Source organism: Malaclemys terrapin, chromosome 5, assembly GCF_027887155.1.
Source record: "Malaclemys terrapin pileata isolate rMalTer1 chromosome 5, rMalTer1.hap1, whole genome shotgun sequence".
In the NCBI taxonomy this organism is placed as follows: domain Eukaryota; kingdom Metazoa; phylum Chordata; order Testudines; family Emydidae; genus Malaclemys; species Malaclemys terrapin.
In genome coordinates this window covers 42,542,157-42,560,787 of record NC_071509.1, presented here as the reverse complement: position 1 = coordinate 42,560,787, position 18,631 = coordinate 42,542,157, and the positions used below count along the sequence as shown (strand labels likewise).

Here is an 18,631-nt window from a genome sequence, read left to right as displayed (position 1 = left end):
AATGAGTCCTATGATGTGTTTTGCTATAGAATAATTATATTCATATTCCTGTCCTAGAAACAATATGAAATTGAGTGTTCAAAGGGAAAGTTAAATGGGAGGTATAGTTCCAAAATGGACCTTCAGGGGAAGCTAGCTGGCTGTTGTTCTCTCATCTCACAGTCTGGCAGCACGCTTCTGGGAAATACAACAGGAGTGAACTGCATGGGATAAGGAAGATGTGGAGAGAAATCTTGGCCAATGCCATCCTGGGAGACTTCCCCTCTTTTGGCTAAACTGTTGAACAATCTAAAGGCGGTTCAATACAAAGTGAGGTTTGGAAGATCTCTGTACAGAAAGGAAAGCCTTGCCCAGGCAAGTTAAGGAACAGGTTCAGTCACATTGCAATAATGTTCTGCTTGCTAATCTTAAGGGAGTGTTTCTGTATCAGACAAATTTTCCATCCATTCAGAGTCCAATATATTATTGGACTGTTACACCCCATCACATGGTATACGGTAATTGCTATTCTGTTATACATTGATGGCTGACGTTTTAGTCTTTGAATTGCATTAGACTTCCTAGTTTAATGAAAGTGATAGAACAGAAACACTAAGCATTGGCAATTGATCTGTTGCAATTTTATTATTGCTGGATAAGGTTTGGCTTGTATCCTTTTGTTGCAGAACTGTAGGCAAAGTCAGTGAGTTAACAATAAATCAGGATTAAGAAGGATGTGAACTTTAATACACTGATTCAATTAATTCTGTCCTATTGCTCTTCAGAAATGGAAGCAATAGCTCTTCTATCTGAGCCCTCATGTTGGTATCCTTCCCCATTTATCTGAATTTGGGCCTAATTTGTATTTTGTTCAGTTGTGTTTGGTATTTATACACCTCTGAACTTAACTTGAATGTAACCCCTAACAGGAGGGGAGAAGTTGAAAAGAAAAGTATTGCTGGTCAGGAATTTTTTGACAAAATGGTGCTGGTAGTTGTTGGAAAATACTGAATCATCAAAAATGAAACATCATGGGAAAAGGCCAGTTTTGACAAATTTATTGTTTTGAATATTGCTTGGAAAAAGTTTTGAAAATGTCAGAATGTCCCACTTTGACTTTTTCAAAATTCAGAATTCCATTTTTTGATCTGAAACTACTTTTCTGTTAGAAATGTAAGCTAATTATAGTAAAGTTTTAAGGTCAAAACTGAAGGGAAACATTTCAGAAACAATTAAACATTGTTTTGTTTGACCTTAACCTAAATGTTTATTTTTGTTTGGATGGTCACTTTGCACAAATTTTCAAAATTTCAACGTTTCCAGACAAGAAACTTTCCAAATCTCAAATGTTCCTGGGATGGGAACACAATTTCCTGCCCAGCTCTAGAAATACATTCTTTGTTCTCATCTGGTTTCATATAGATTTTTCTCTCTGCTTCCATTCAGATAAGGCTCATATGGATATATCTAGCCTTTACTTTCATTTCTCATGCTCAAGACTTTTGGAGTGCCCCGATTATAGTATATGAACTTTATTAGTGATTCAGTGCTGTTATAGTAGAAAGCTAGAGAGACTTAACAGCCACTTCACCTGTGTCTGTTGCATGTATTTCTTTATTTCTCAAGCAATTCTCATGTTTGTCATAATAGCTCCTAAATCTTCTGACCCGAAACACAGAAAGCACACAGTCACCTAGTGAACATGCTAATAGGAAGTCCTCCAGTAAAAATTTTGTTTAGAATCCTCCCAGTATGTAAGGAAAAGGAAAGTTCCTTATCTTATCATTCTGTTGTATGGAATGGATTATCTTGTAAGATTCTCAGTCCTGGATCTTGTGCTTCTTGGCATTAAATAGGTGAAACTCTGCAGTCACAAACGTTTAGCTTTCTAAGAGCACCAGTAACCTGTTAAAACATGAAGCTTGGAGAATTCCTCCTGTCTTACCCTAGGGAACACAAGATCCAAGGAGTGATTATCTTGCCCAGCTGGTATCTTTAGAGAATCTTTCTTCCTTCTCTGTGTACCACAAACAGTGTAGAGTTGTTTGATTTTGCTGTTTAAAGTAAACCTTTTGCTCTCCAAGTAACCATTGGGTCCATATTTATACCTTTTAATATCTAGTCCTCCATAAAATCCAAACACATTATAGCAGAATATTTCTCCGAAATTTCCCACTCTCTCTTTAGCTTTGTCTACTAATGTATTAGTGGATAAATGCTAATGTCAGAGCTGACCATGAGTCCACTGTTCATTCATAATGCTCATCTCAGCTATTAGGTATTAATAATACTGTGTGGGACTTCAGGATTTGTTCCAAGTACTAGAAGCTGTCAAAGTGTAAGGAGCTCAAAGATGACACAGCAAAAGCAACATTTATTGGCTCTAATTATTGAGACTTCTTTCTTTGTCTTGGAAATAAAATTAAAAGTAAACCCATCCAATACTACAGTAAGTTTTAAAACAACATAAATGTTTGGCTTTATCCAATACACAGAATAAGAGTTGAGGCAACCTTCACCATATCTGACATTTTTGATAGGTTAATGCACCTATTGCATTGTTGTCTAAAGTGGAATTGGTTTTTTTTTTACAGTAGAAGTTAAAATAACTAACTAGCACTGCTTTTCATTCATAGATCTGAAAGTGATTAAAAAAGAAAGGTAAGCATTATTATCAAACTGTTAGGGAAGCCCTAAAAACATGCATAGCATTATCTTGTTCATAAATGGACACCTATTCTAAGTCCAAAATCAGAATTTTATCCATACCAATTTAGGTTAGAAATGACACATTGTGAATTATCATACATGTACAGTACATTGGTAAATTTCCTAGTTGATTACAATGTGCAGATGGTTTAAACAATATAATTAAACTATACACCTGTTTGAAGCCAGCCTACATTACAAGTTTGTAATGGGCCTGACTCACCATTGCTTTGCACCTTAAGTAGTCTTTCTTGTGAAGTGCACACAAACCAGAACCACAGCATTTTTTACATCAACTTTCTATCCATCTATCCTAGGTTCTGATATGATGCCCATTACTGTACTGTCTGAGCATCTCAGGATGTAGTTATTCTCACAGCGCCCCACTTTAATAATTAGCACTTTTTTCTGCAGGAGAACTAAGTGACTTGTCTAAGGTCAAGGATGAGAAAGTGGCTAGGAATTAGAGCACTAGCCTAGGATATGGGGGACTCAATTTCAATTCTGTGCTCTGCTTCAGACTTTCTTTGCGACTTTGGGCAAGTCAGTTAACATCTCTGTGTCTCAGTTCTCCAGCCTTAAAATGGGGATAATAGTACTTCCATAGAGAACAGGGGTGTTGTGAGTATAAATACACTGAGAGGCACTCAGATACTAAGGCAATGATGCACATGTAAGTACCTATGATAGATTACAGTGGGAACCTGTGGAGGAGCAGGAAATTGAAACCAACCTTCTCACTTCTTTGCACAGATGTAAATGACTGCACAAGGTGCAGAGCACTCGAAAATCAAAGTCCTTACAGAGAAACTGCATTTTATCCTTTCTTATTGTTTTTCTGCAACTGAAGATTAGTTGAATAAGCTTTAGGCTAGACACAGAGGCCATCTTGTGGTAGAATGTAGGTGGTAGCACAGAATGCTTGTAATTTGGAAGTAGAGTTAAAGTTCTCTCACAATAGTTTCATGATTATGATTACAATTTATATTTGTATTAATGTAGCACGTAGGAGCCCTTGTCATGGACCATCCCATTATGCGAGTTTCAGCTATGTATTTTGATGGTATCTGGAACTAAAGTTGCTGCAGAATAAGTAACTATAGAAAGTACTCAAAATAATTGCTTTTAATTGACAACGAACGTGTTAGCAGAGTAAGTGACAAAAATACAAGAGAGCTAGATTCAATTGCTACTGACAAAATGATTGGCCCCACTTAAATGTAATCTGGTTTTAGTGGGCATTTTTTCTTTTTAAGAAAAAAAAAGAAAAGAAAATGAGTGTATATTTTTGCACTTATGTCTCACAGAATGGACCAAATTAATTCTTGTGCTGTTTCTAAATTGCTTTAAAAAAGTGTGTTCTTCAGGCTGAATCTGTCAATCAATAGATGAATTAAATAGTATTCAGACTGTTTGTCTTACTCAGATTGTAAAGCTGTAGTTTTCTTACATGTGATAGCTACTTCAGGATATTCTAATAACATGAGCTTGCCCACTGTTTAGAATTTCTTTTAATTTAGGATATTATTTTCCAAGATTTATTTTGAATTTGAAGAAAGTAGTGGGTTTTTTGTTTTGTTTTTTTTAATCAAGTTGGAAAATAATTATAACTAGAACAACAAGGCTGCACAAATGGACTGTATTTTAAAGACTACTTCCATATATGCTATGTGTGTGTAAGTACAATTGATAGCTGTGTTTGTAAATATCAAATATCAGTATCTTCCTTCCAGCAGCCTCTGATTCACTGTGGCTTCCCAGCTATCTTGAGCCTTGAGCCACTAATGCAAATGGCACATTTTACCCCTTAAACAGGTTTGTGGCATACCAGATGGATAGCAATATATTAGTGATTAGGTCCTACACACTGTCACTGTCAATTAATGTGATGCAAGAACAAAGTAATTCAAATACAGCAGTAATGTATGGCAATTGATATGCAATATTAGGGATGCCTTGGTCATGACTCCATTTTAAAGCTGAGAGGAATTTTACATAATAGTTTAGAGAGGAGATGAATAAGAAGTGATACAGAGTAAATGAATAAGGAATAGTATACAAATGTCAATCAGGCATTTCTATTTACCTCTCCCATAACATAAGAACACAGGACACTGAATGAAATTACAAGGCAATAAATTTAAAATTGAGAAAAAGAAATTTTCTCCAGATTTCAGTATTTATCTGTGGAACTCATTGCTATTGATATAGCACTGAGACAAAGGATTTAATTGTATCCAGAAGAAGCTTAGGCATTCTTATGAACAATAAGAGTATAATTGGCAGTTACACTCACAAGGATAAAGTATTCATAGGGAATATCCCTTTATGTGCCAGAGATGACCACTAGCTGCTTGAGTTTAGAAGATGCTTCCCCTATTAGTGCCTTATAATAATTGTCTATTATGGTCTATTAAGAATTTGGTACTGACCAACATTAGAGATAGGATACTGGACTAGGTCACCCATTGGGCTGATGAAATATGGTAATTCCTGTGCCCCTATAATATGGGGCCATATTGGTAAACACCAGATTCTACTACAATCAGTGGAGCCCTATGTGTATATCCAAAAGCTGAATGTAATTCTTGGTATCTGTATTTTCAGCAACTTGTTTGATTTTATTGAGGAACATTAGCTGTTATTAGGCAAGGGGAAGAATATAAAGAAGTCAAGGCAGACAACTTGTGCTATCATGAAGAGTGTGAAAATTTACTGAAGAGTTAAAGAACACCCAGCGGCCTGACTGGTCTTTTTTCCCCTGTTTGCCAATTCATTGCACTGGAATGCGTTACCTAGGGAGGTGGTGGAATCTCCTTCCTTGGAGGTTTTTACGGCCCGGCTTGACAAAGCCCTGTCTGGGATGATTTAGTTGGGAATTGGTCCTGCTTTGAGCAGGGGGTTGGACTAGGTGACCTGAGGTCCCTTCCAACCCTGATATTCTATGATTCTATGATCATTGTAAAAATTTAAAAGCATTTATCAAGCTAAAGCAAATATCACTTGGAAATTCTGACTACTTGTGCAGTCACATGCAGGAAAAACAATCAAATTTCCCAAGATGAAAACATATGGATATCAGTCTTTCAGTTGTCCATCTCAAACCAGTGCTTTTGCCAAGTGAATGCTTTATTCTCCCACTTGAACCTGAGCTCTTCTGAAAGATCGCTTCTGCCACTCTTACGAAGATAACGAGATAGGAGTCGCTGTTTATCAGCTGATCTTGGAAGATTCTTTTTCCAGAAGCAAAGAAGCTCATAGATCTGATGCGTTAGATTATCAGGGCACTTTAGTCTAACAAGCTGAAGAGCGCTCCGACGGATAGGCAGGTGCAGAGAGAGCAATGATGCATTATCTTCTGAGAGCTCCTCTGCGAGCCAGTAAAGCAAGTTATCCCACAGGGCCTCTGTTAGTCAGAATGTAAATGCTTAAAGGTGTTATTTAGACTTTTTAAAATAATATTACAAATATATTTTAAAAGATCTATAAAATCATTTATTCCTGATGCCTTCTCCTAGACAAATATTTAATTTTTAAAAAAGATCTCCAAAGCTGAACATACTGCAGACTACAGGTGAAATCCTGTTCCTATTGAGGTCAAAGGGAGTTTTGCCATTGACTTAAGAAGAGTTAGAATTTTACTGACTAAGTCTGTAATTTTGCACTCTGGTACAAACTTGGATTATTAATTTCCCTGACTCAGTAATGATCATTTATACTTAAATTGTGTAGAGGAAATCAGCAATAAGATGCAGCAGCTCAAATATTTTCTACAACAGATCAGGGAAGAGAACAGACCTTCAACCCTCAGCTCCTGAGGGCTGAGGGAGGGCAGGAACTTCCTTGACAACCACTGCCTGAAGGTCCCTCCCAGAGGGCCATGTCACTGGAAGATGCAGGCTGCTGCAGAGGTGGAGCAACCAGCAGCAGCAGACCCCAGTGGCGAGAGGGCTGCCACACCATGCCCAGCCATGAGGAGGCACCAGTAATGAGCTGACCCTTTCACAGGACTATATAAGCTATTCGTTTCCCTGGTAAAGTTTCTCAGTAACCATTTTTTTCCCATTTAATTTAATATAATTTTAAATATATTTACATTCTTCTGACCTGAATATGAAAGGGTCAGTTTAATAAATGAAAATATTGGAAACAACTAGATTAGTGTAACTTAATAAAATCAACTTTAACCATCTAGTGCAAAAAATAGCTCTTACCTGATGAATCTGTAGCAATTCTTTTTGTGCTTTGTGGCCGGTTGATTAATTTTTCATGCTACCAAAGAAAAAGTATTTAGGGAGGGAGAATGAACAAATCTGCCAGGGGAGGGGGATATGAGGATGGAAAACAGTAAATCAGCATTTCAAGTTGAGTGCTGCTTATGCCATTAACACATACTGGGCCAGATTCAAAGCTACTGTAAATCAGCATACTCCAATTGAAATCATTGAAGCTATGTCTCTTGCCCCACTGACAATGGGCCCACTGTATTTGACGGTATGTCTACACTGCAATCATAGGGTGTGTTTTGGAGCTTGTGTGAACATGCCCAATTTAACTTTAATCTAGTTAGCTTGGACACCAGAGGTGAAAGTGTGGCACCATGGGCTACAACACTGGCTAGCTACTCAAGTAATTATCCAGGGTTCTCAGTAGGCCTCAGGGCTCTGGTACCCACATTATTTAGATCAGTGGTTCTCAAACTGTGGGTTGGAACCCCAAAGTGGGTCGTGACACCATTTTAATGGGGTTGCCAGGGCTGGCTTTAGACTTTCTGGGGCCCAGGGCCGAAGCCGAAGCCTCTCCGCCTGGAGTTGAAGCGGAAGCCTGAGGGCTTCAGCCCTGGGTGGCAGGGCACAGGTTACAGGACCCCTGCCTGGAGCTGAAACCCTTGGGATTCAGCTTTGAACCCCCCCACCCCCTGACAGGAGGCTTAGACTTTGCGCCCCCCTCTCACCACTCCCTCTGACCTGGGGCAGTGGGACTTGGAGGAGGGGGGGGAGCTTAGGCTTCAGCCCTCCTCCTGGGGTCATGTAGTAATTTTTGTTGTTAGAACAGGGTCATGGTTCAATGAAGTTTGAGAACCCCTGATCTAGATTAAAGCTATTTCAGGTATTTATAAAGGATACCCAAGATATATAAGTTGCTGCATTTGTGCAGATGTGCACAGTAGCAGATGTTCTAAGATAAATAGCAATGTGAATCATGTGTATATGACCTCTATTGTGAAGGGGTGTGTGTGTGTATATAAAGGAATGGAGTCTAATTTCAGATACTGAAAGAAATGTGCCTGTGCACCCATGTGCACTTGGTATAGGTTGAACTTCTCTAATCCAGCACTCTCTGGTCCAGCAACATCCATGGTCCGGCATAGGCACTCACTCTGTGGGTGCTCCGGAGCTGGAGCAGCCATGGGGAAAAATTAGTGGGTGCGGATCATCCATCGGCACCAAGCTCACCGCTCTGCCCCCCTCCTCTTGCGCGCTGGTGGCCCTGCGCTTACCACCTGCTCCCCCTCCCTCCCAGTGCTTCCGGAGAGCTGCGAACAGCTGATTCACGGTGTTCAAGCTCTGGGAGGGAAGGGGAGGATCTGGGGCCGGCAGCTGGGACCCCAGATGTGGGGCCACACTGGGTGCAAAGCCTGGGGGTGGTGCAGCACCCCCCACACCCTTATTTCCTGTGCCTATGGAGACCTGCTGACACTCTGCATTGACCTCCCGTGGTTCAGCAAATTCTCTGGTTTGGCACCAGTCAGCTCCTGAGGGTGCTGGACTAAAGAGGTTCAACCTGTACAAGCAAGTGCAAGTATCACTGTTTTCAAAGACGATAATGATACCTAGCACACACCTAGAAATTGTTGGCTTATTAATTTCATAGCACAAGCTTTAGGAAGGGAACACTCCAATAATAAAGTTTTGTGGGTTTCACTGTAAAATGTGTGAAACTTCTCAGATGTATAGATTAATAAATAATGCCACCTTTGCAGCTACACTTACTCTTTTATTGTATGGTGCAACCTGTAATCTTAACACCTTAAAAATATCATTATAAGCAACGGTCTGTATTCTCAATGATAAAGTGCAGTACTTTTTCCTACTGCCCTTGATTCACTGAGTTGGGGCACAGAGCCAAAGTTTTGCCTGTTTTATTCCCCTTTCCTTGCTTCCTGTCTACCTGCTCAGGATGGGGGAATTACAGGTATGTAGCCCCTGCTCTTACCTCCCTCTCTAGCTGCAATATGGGGACTACTAACATGGGGCTGTGTGACTATGGCTATATTGGACTTGGCGACCGTCTGACCTTACATCAACAACCTTTTGAAAAGAGTGACTTCAAATGTTGTTAAAAAATTGGAAAGAAGGAACTGAGGTCCATGGGTATAAAGCGGGGATCGGCAACCTTTGGCATGCGGCGGCCAGCACATCCCTCGGCCCACGCTGCTTCCCGCAGCCCTCATTGGCTTGGAGCTGCAAACCGCGTCCAGTGGGAGCTGCGATCGGCTGAACCTGTGGATGCGGCAGGTAAACAAACCAGCCCTGCCTGCCAGGGTGCTTACTCTGGTGAGCCACGTGCCAAAAGTTGCCGATCCCTGGTATAGAGTTATGAATTCTAAAGGCCACCACAACCGTGAGTTCCCTATTCACCTCAATTCTGAGGCTGATTGATAGCAGTCCAGACGGTAGGGATCCTAATATGGATTTTGTGCATGGCAGTGCAAAGTCCAACCAATCTTGTATGCATCTGAGGGCCTAATTCATCATTGTAACACACAAGTTTTACAGCAATGCAACTCCCTTGCAGTCAGTGGAGTTGTCCCAATATAAAATGATCATAAAGTGCTAGAAAAATAAAGTATTAAATGGGATGAGAATCTCTTCCAGAGAGGGGCACTGTTCTTCTTTCAATACCACAATGGTCTTGTCTTTCTTTTTGTCTTGCTTAAATAGGCAGTTATATTTAAACATGGATTTTCATTTGCTAATGGGGATTTAGAGCCTCAAACTTCTGAAAAAGGTTTCCAACAGATAGTAATTGTAGATGAACTCAATTGCCTATAGGTTGACTTTAATCTGAACCACTTTATACTCCTCTGTTTAAAAAAAAGTGAAAATTATGTATATTAATAATGTAATATGTATTATATCTAAAAAATTTAAATCTGCCTTAAAAGACTAAAATCTATGATGAAACATCAAATTCACCCAGGCTGTAACTCCACTGACTTTTGGCTCCAAATATTCTAGTTGACAGTGTAAGTACTAGAATAGTCATAAACGGTTTTCTAGCCTAGAAGTCCATTCAATTAGCAAAAGCAGCTGCTTTTCTGAAGCATAGGATCACATGCTGTTTCACTGTGAGACAGCCATTAGGGATAAAACTGTAGCAGAATAGAAATTTGACAATGCTTGAAGATATTGCTACAATACGTACATGGAAATCACTCTGATAGCCTTTCCATTTATTCAGTAATATAAAATTACAAAAGGTTGTCAGTTGGACCTCTGACACACAACCAGGCTGTACTAGCATCTAAAGCAGTAGAAGGAGAACAGGGAAAAAAGGGGTCGAGGGAATCACCTCTTGGAATCACTTGATTGATTTCTCCTCTTTACTCCACCTTTTCCCCCATGCAATTAGTCCTGATTTATACCAGTAGACATGAGTTCAGAAACAGGCCTATTGTTTTCTCTTTGGGTTAAAAGGAACAAGTTGAGGTAGATATGACCGGGTACACCTGGCCCTTTGAGGCCCCCACTGGAGGCCCCATGGTCCTACCACTCCCTGCCCTAGGAAAGGAGCAGTGAAGGTGGATCCGCCAGGCCTGCCTAGAAAGGCTGCACAGAAGCAGCAAATCAGAGCCCAGCTGGCTCAGATAGAAGGAACTGTAAGGCCTGCCCAGGTCAGTTCCTGGGCGGGTGTGTGCTTGTTAGCTCACTAATTGCTGGTCACAGGAGCTCAAAAGGAGAACCAGTAGATGGGTTCTGGTGATATTTGCATTCAGTGAGGAGGAAGAGGCTTTGAGAACTTCAGCGCTGAGGTAAAGGTGAAGAGAAAGAGGCTACGTGGGGGAAAAGGCCCAGAGAATAGCAGCAGATAACTGAAGGAAGCAGTATGTGGCTGCTGTGGGAAGGGTACCTGGGCTGGGACCCAGCGTTGTGATTGGGCCCAGGTCCCCCCACCATCTGCAGGACAGTGGCCTAAGCCCTGAGAAGGGGACAAGTCACCTTTAGAAGCTCAAGCAAAGAACTGGAATTAGAGGGCCCAGAAACCTGGCTGAACATTCTGGTGAAGGCTGTTAGGTTGTTGGATCATCCATTTTAGACTCTGGCTTGTCTGGAGGGCTGAGTTACTGAAGGCCTGCCTAGTGAGGTCAACAACCTACAGAGGTGCCTGGGGCAGGAGAGCTTGCAGCATCACATCCAGCTGACAGGAGATACCCATGAGAGGTGAGTTTCCATGTCACAGTAGGCAACAAAATTCTTAAATGCAGTTAAAACGAGGTAGATCCATCACTGGGTAGTGCTGCTGAAGACCATTGTGATAATCTGTGATATTGCAGCACATGAAAATATAAATGTGAGAAGAATGGTCATGGCTTGGACACCATTATTTTTTAGAAACCCATTTTTCAGGATTTTTATATTGAAAAATAAAAAATATAAGAAAAATATGAATACAGCACTAGAAAGGTAGCCAGTTTGCAGTCCAAACTTAAGCAGAAGTTTGCAAACTAGCAGCAACTTCTTTCAATAATTTAACTTATTAAGGTCTGGGGTATGGCCAGTTCAGTGTCATTCTGACTATAATTGAGAAAACAGCTAAAGCGCAGACAGGCAGGGCTACACGGAATATTTCATTTCCACCATTACTGGTTCTCCCCATAATGGAGGTGCCAAAGAGGTCTGCTGTCAGAAGAGAGAATTTAAGGCTGAGGTTAATTGTGGAGGAAGATACTATTAAATGTGAAGAAGGGGTTACAAGGTTTGGGTCCAACCATTTTTAGGAAGAATGATTTTGACACTTAGAATTCCAATGGTCAGTGTACATATCAAAGAAATGATATGTACTGAGAGGGATTTTGGAGAGGGCTGAGGGTATGCTTCCTATAATGAGGAAGACTGAAAAGGGGTCTCTGTAGGTTTCTGGCTGGCTGGGTTCCTGTTGAAATGTCTATCTAATGCAGCTGGAATTTCATTGTATTAAATGTATTTGGGTGCCTAGAGCCTTGGATAAGCATCTTTTTATTATTTTGAATCTAAATAAAATAAGGGCTAGTAATATCTTTTTAAAAAATACATTAGGTGGGGTGTAAAACAAAAGAGCTCTCTTGGAAGCTATAATAACTCAAAGTGGTTTGCAGTCCAACTTGGTGAAAATAATTCTGTCCTGTGCAATTATTCTCAATGAGCATTAAGGTGAAATCCTGACCTCAAAGAAATCTCTGGCAAAACTATTAACCTCAATGGGGCCAAGATTTCACCATTAGCATCTAAAACACATAAGCTTTTGCATTTCTTGGGGTGTATTTTTTTTAATTGGGGGTGAGAGTTGGGGGACACAACTATTTTTCAAAAAGTTTACTACTGTTAAAAGTTTCATAATTTAAAAATGATGTAATATTAACCTCAAACTTTCAAAAATATTCATTTTGGGCAGAGATTGCACAAGAAACATTCTGGGCAGTAAAGAGCTTGGTGGTTTTTTGTCTTTTCCAAAGTTTTAAAAGGTGCAAACTGGGCATATAGGGAAAACTATCTCACCACACATTAACTCACTATCATATCACTATAATTAAACACACTTAAGAGGGAGCTGAATACCAAATAACTGAAAATATTGTCAGGTCGGTAAGTAGTGGGTCATTTTAAAAGATATCCCATTGTCCATGTCACCAAACAACCCAATAATTTGTACAATCCACAGGGTCTGCTTAGGGGACATTGTTGACTGGCATAAAGTGTTGTAGGCCAAAATAATGGTGGCTTCTGTGCTGAGATAATTGCTCAGTGTTTTCTTTTATTATTGCTATTGGTCTTTCACTTTCATGAGTATGAAGCTTAATCCACAAACAATCTTTAAAAAAAAGAATGAGAAGTACTTGTGGCACCTTAGAGCCTATCACATTTATTTGGGCATAAGCTTTCGTGGGCTAAAACCCACTTCATCAGATGCATGCAGTGGAAAATACAGTAGGAAGATATACACAGAGAACATGAAAAGATGGGGGTTGCCATACCAACTCTAAGGAGACAAATCAATTAAGGTAAGCTATTATCAGCAAGAGGGAAAAAAAACTTTTGTAGTGATCAGGATGGCCCATTTCAAACAGTTGACAAGAAGGTATGAGTAACAGTAGGGGGGGAAATTAGCATGGGGAAATAGTTTTTAGTTTGTGTAATGACCCATCCACTCCCAGTCTTTATTCAAGCCTAATTTAATGGTGTCCAGTTTGCAAATTAATTCCAGTTCTGCAGTTTCTCGTTGGAGTCTGTTTTTGAAGTTTTTGTTGCTGAAGAATTGCAAGTTTTAGGTCTCTAATTGAGTGTCCAGGGAGGCTGAATTGTTCTCCGACTGGTTTTTGAATGTTATAATTCTTGACATCTGATTTGTGTCCATTTATTTTTTTGCGTAGAGACTGTCCAGTTTGCCCAGTGTACATGGCAGAGGGGCATTGCTGGCACATGATGGCATATATCACATTGGTAGATGTGCAGGTGAACGAGCCCCTGATGGTGTGGCTGATGTGATTAGGTCCTATGATGGTGTCCCTTGAATAGCTATGTGGACAGTGTTTGCAACAGGCTTTGTAAGGACAGGTTCCTGGATTAGAGTTTTTGTTGTGTGGTGTGTGGTTGCTGGTGAGTATTTGCTTCAGTTTGGGGGGTTGTCTGTAAGCGAGGACTGACCTGTCTCCCAAGGTCTGAGAGAGTGAGGGATGGTCCTTCAAATCCTGAGTTGGTATGACAACCCCCCATCTCTTCATGTTCTCTCTCTCTGTGTGTGTGTGTGTGTGTGTGTGTGTGTAATCTTCCTACTGTATTTTTGACTCTATGCATCTGATGAAGTAGGTTATAGCCCATGAAAGCTTATGCCCAAATAAATTTGTTATTCTCTAAGGTGCCACAAGTAGTTCTCGTTCTTTTTGCTGATACAGACTAACACGGCTACCACTCTGAAACAATATTTAAAGTAAATTCAGAGTTAGTGAAAGCAAAGTGGTAATTATTTACAGTTCCAAATAGTAGTAATAGAGAAAAATACATGAACGGAGGGGCCAGATTCTCATTTCATTTACACTAGTGCAATTCTGGGGTAACTACATCATAGTGGTGGATGTGAGATGTTTTAAGTGCTGTTAAACTTAACATCCTCTAGATGCCAGTGTCATGTCTACATTTGCCTTATGTGAAATATGCTGTGAGAAGAAAAAGTTAAAAGCCTGTGGTTAAAGAATAAGCAGTTATGGTATACAAGGAATGCTCATTATTGTAAACTGGATATTTTTTAGCTTAGATACACTGATCTAGGTGTAAGTATAGTTTGTTAAAATGACCATAACTCTTTGTTGTTGTAGTAGATTGCAGTGCATTTTATTTCTCTACCTGGAAGAGAATTGGCCCTTGATTATACCAAAAGGCCAAAAGCCAGTGTTGTTAGGACTGATCCTGGATCTCCGAGGCAAATTTAGCAGAATTTGGGGGATGGGTACACATTTGGCTTTAAGAATACATAAGCCCCTTCATTTTCAATTTAAACTGATTTTTACTGAAAAATTCTTGTTTTACAGAAAGTATTCATTTTTTTCTGATTTTCACCCTACTTTAGTATCATTCAAATATATAAAAATATTTTTTTTAGGAAAATGCTATACATTGTATGATATATGTATTACAATAATACATTAGTCTGTGTGTGTATGCAAAGCTGCCTGTTGAAGTAAGGCTATGTATTTGTCTAGAAGATACACACAGCAAACGGGCATGCACACAAGCTCTGAAGTGTGTGTCCATCTGAACATACTGATGAATCTCACATCCACCATGTACACATTTCAAGCTGTTAGCAGATAATAATTTAAAGATTTGATACACTAAAATTGGCAGAAAAAAAATCTATTAGAATATGTTTTAGAACACAAAGTATTTGAAAGTTTTAAAAACAAAAACAGGAGAAAAGGATGAAATTGAGTGTGTGCACTATAAATGGTGTGGCCAAATTATTAAATGCAAATATTGACAGGCAAATAGTTCTAAGCCTACAACAGTAAACTGTTTATTCAAATTAAACATTTTATTTGGAGAGTAGAGACATATTTTCTTAAACTCAGAGGTGGCATTGTGTTTTGAGTTCTGTTTTAGTTCCTCAGCAAACCACATTGATGAACAGAATTCAAAGCATTAATCTACTGAATACTCCTCCCCCGCCCCGTCTTTCTATCCACCAAAATAAACCCTGATATTTACCCAGAAAAATTAATCGTTTTTTGCACTGATTTCTCCTTGTGGTGTTTTTTTTTTTTTTTTTTATTTGTGGTTGTAATAAACACTGATTAAATTTTCAGGAAAAAAATTAAATAAAATAAAAATTGAAAATGAAGGGCCCTAAAAATACAGGAAAAAATGCAGAGAAGTTTTATCTTAACAATCTGAAAGATTTATCATCCATGATATTAGGATGACTGACCACAACATGGTGTCAAGCTAATCCAAATATGACAAAAGCTTCAGGACAACCTTTTGGGAGATAGACTGGTACCTTTCATTATGACCGAAAGTAAGAGATGCACAAAAAGACTAACTGTGGACACCATGTGTATATTATATATGAGAGTGTCACAACTTAAAAATTAGTTTTCCAAAGCTGCTCTATCCTCTTCATAAAACACAAGATGTTAGAAGCCCTTAGCAGGACAATATGAGGTGGTTTCTTTGAAGGGATCCATGCTTAGTGTGATGGTATTTAACTAAGTCTTATACAATGTGAACTAGCCAAGGGAAACGAGAAACCCTCTCCTGAACATCACTGCCCTCAAAGAAAAGAATGAGTTCCGTTCCTAAAGGCAGCAAGTTGAGTGAGCTCCAAATTCGATACAGCTGTGCCCAAGGAGTGAGGCTCTGATTCTGAAGTGCTGTTAAGGGATAGGATAAGTGACTTATTTTCCTGTCTGTCTTCTACAGATTGACTCTCCTTTTCACCAGCTCAGAGGGAAGGGTTTTTTTTTTTTTTTTTTTTTTGTACTGAAAAGCTTACTAATTTTAATTGCTCTGCAAAACTGAATTCTTGTAAGATCAGGAACTATGGCTGGCGTAACTCTGCTCCCATTGAAGCTGGTGGGAACTGCATAGAGCTAATACTGAATGCTTGTGAAAATCTCATCCTAAAGCATAAGGAAGTGCAAAATACTAATAACTTAAAATAACATTCTGTATTGACTACTAGTGTGACTCTTGTTCCAAATCAACCAAAGAGGGAAGAAAGATGCATCTTGAAAGCAAAAATAAACTCCATGTACATAATGATGCTAAGGGCTTTAATACTTAATGCATGCTAAAAGGACAGCCCATTTTAGAGGGGCTATGACAACCGAATAGTAGTCTACAAATAGACTGGGCTGTATTGTTATCCATATAACACCAATACCATTATCAATATGCCAGAGATGAACAGTTCAGAACAGAATGAGCACTGTATTTACTGTGCCTATGAGATCCATGGCTGTAAAACCACTGTACAGTATTAACATAAACCTCATACAACTGGGTAGAGAAGAAACAATGTGGCTTCAGAGTATCTGAAAAACAGAAGTGGGTTAACATATTCTGAAGAAACAATGCCATAGAAGTGTATTATATACTTACTGTAGTGTAGCAAGTGTGTAATATAGGCAGGAAGTTAATTGTGCATGGTGGGGGAAGTAACTGATTAAACTTCTTGATGAAATGACATAATTTTATTCTCTGCACAATAATGTGATAAGAGTCTTGTAACTGCTTCATTAAGTACATCAAACACTGTTGTATTAACATCACATGGAATTTGAAATTGCCTGCAGTAAGTTAGCAACATTGCTATTGTAATCACATTTGTAAGCCTCTGCATAGTAACACTATACGCTTATTGCAACTCTACCACCTCCCTGTATCTTATATTTGTTATGGCTACCTACTGCATAATTATTACATTTTATCATTTACATCAGGGGTGGGTAAACGTTTTGGCCCGATGGCCACATCTGGGTATAGAAATTGTATGGTGGGCCATGAATGCTCACAAAATTGGGGTTGCGGTGCAGGGGGAGGGGGGAGGGCTCCAGAATGGGGCCAGAAATGAGTTCAGGGTGCAGGAGGGGGCTCTGGACTGGGGCAGCAGGGGTGGGGTGTGTGTGTGTGTGGGGATTAGGGCTCCAGCTGGGGGTGCAGGCTCTGGGGTGGGGATGAAGGGTTGGGGTGCAGGAGCATGCTCTGGGCTGGGACCAAGGGGTTCAGAGGGTGGCAGGGAACTCAGGGCTGGGGAAGGGGATTGGGGTGTCGGGAGAGGCTCAGGGGTACAGGCTCCAGGCAGCGCTTACCTCAAGCAGATCCTGGAAGCAGCAGCACATCCCCCGTCCTGCTCCTATGCGGAGGCACCACAGCCAGGCGGCTCTTTTACTTGCTGCCCCTGCAGCTCCCATTAGCCGTGGTTCCTGGCCAATGGGAGCTACGGGGGCAGTGCTTGGGGTGGAGGCAGCATGCAGAGCAGAGCCCCCTTGCTGCCCCTATGCATAGGAGCCAGAGGGCAGACATCCCGCTGCTTCTGGGAGCACTGGAGCAGGGTGAGCCCCAGACCTCACTCCCCAGTGGGAGTTCGAGGGCCGGATTAAAATGGCTGGTGGGTCGGGTGCAGCCTGTGGGCTGTAGTTTGCCCACCCCTGACTTACATGCATACCTATCCTTGCTTGTCTAGTTTTACTTGTTTTATTAAGATGCTTTTGTTCTTTAGAAGCCAAAATCAATGGGAAGGACCTACATATAATTAAAATTTGTGGATCACACCACTGAGTTTAAAAATTAAGACAAACGTTTTATGACAACTTGGCCTACAGCCTTTTTAGCCATGTTAGTAATTTTAGATCAGGTTATAAAGCACCTTAGCTAATCAAAATCTCCCTTTTAGCTACTAGAATATTAAACTGAGTAATCCATATTATCAGACTTTGGTATGCCATTCTGTTTTTCACTCTGTCACCCTCACTTTCAATGGCATGAGTCAAACTGTGCACCCTTGACCTGTGCCCAGTGGCTTCCCTGTAAGCTCTTCTGGGCAGGGACTAAATTTTTTTTTATGTATTTTGTGAAATGCCTAGCAGAATTTTTGGTGCTATAAAATAACAAATAATCTCTTCCTAGCTTTGCCATGCTATCCCAAATCTCTCATAAAGATGAAAGAATATGACACAAATTGATACAATGAAAGCCAATAATTTTTGTATTTTTAAGCCCAATTTTGACTTTTAGTCAAAACAAAGTGGAAGGAAAGGCCTGGTGCTTACTCAAATTCAGATTGCACAAAGCATTGCAAGAGTGTTTCTTTCTTTGGCTCATATCTCTTTGTAGCAGCCTCTTGGATGGGTTGTTAGCAGGGACTGAATCCAGAATCAAACAATCAAAATCTAAGCCTGCACTGCTTGAATTAAACCTATTAGCTGTAAATAGCAGCAGCCTCAAACTTTACATTGACAAGCCAGTAAAGGAGGACAAAATCACTTTATGGATTATGCTGCCCCCATGCCTGGGAATATGAATCCCAAATGTCTACGGTTCATAGCAGTTGAATTCCCTATATGGAACAGTAGCAGACTCATAAACCAGGCCTGGTTTACACTACAAAGTTAGAGCAATGTAAGCTGTCTTGTGTTGACCTACTTGTGCATGTGTCTACACTTACATTTGTTTTCCACCAATGTAAG

The 18,631-nt window shown here is 40.1% G+C and overlaps 1 protein-coding gene across 1 annotated transcript in view; it reads right to left on the bottom strand.

The window, feature by feature from the left end:
* Window positions 1-2,184: 2,184 nt before the first annotated feature.
* DTHD1 (death domain containing 1) overlaps window positions 2,185-18,631 on the bottom strand; it is a 40,576-nt gene continuing 24,129 nt past the window's right edge. The window contains exons 9-10 of the mRNA XM_054028880.1: window positions 6,903-6,960; window positions 2,185-6,094 (exon numbers count right to left, since the gene is read on the bottom strand). Coding sequence (XP_053884855.1) covers window positions 5,775-6,094; window positions 6,903-6,960 — 378 coding nt within the window. The 3' untranslated portion in view covers window positions 2,185-5,774. The remainder of the gene's footprint in view (window positions 6,095-6,902; window positions 6,961-18,631) is intronic.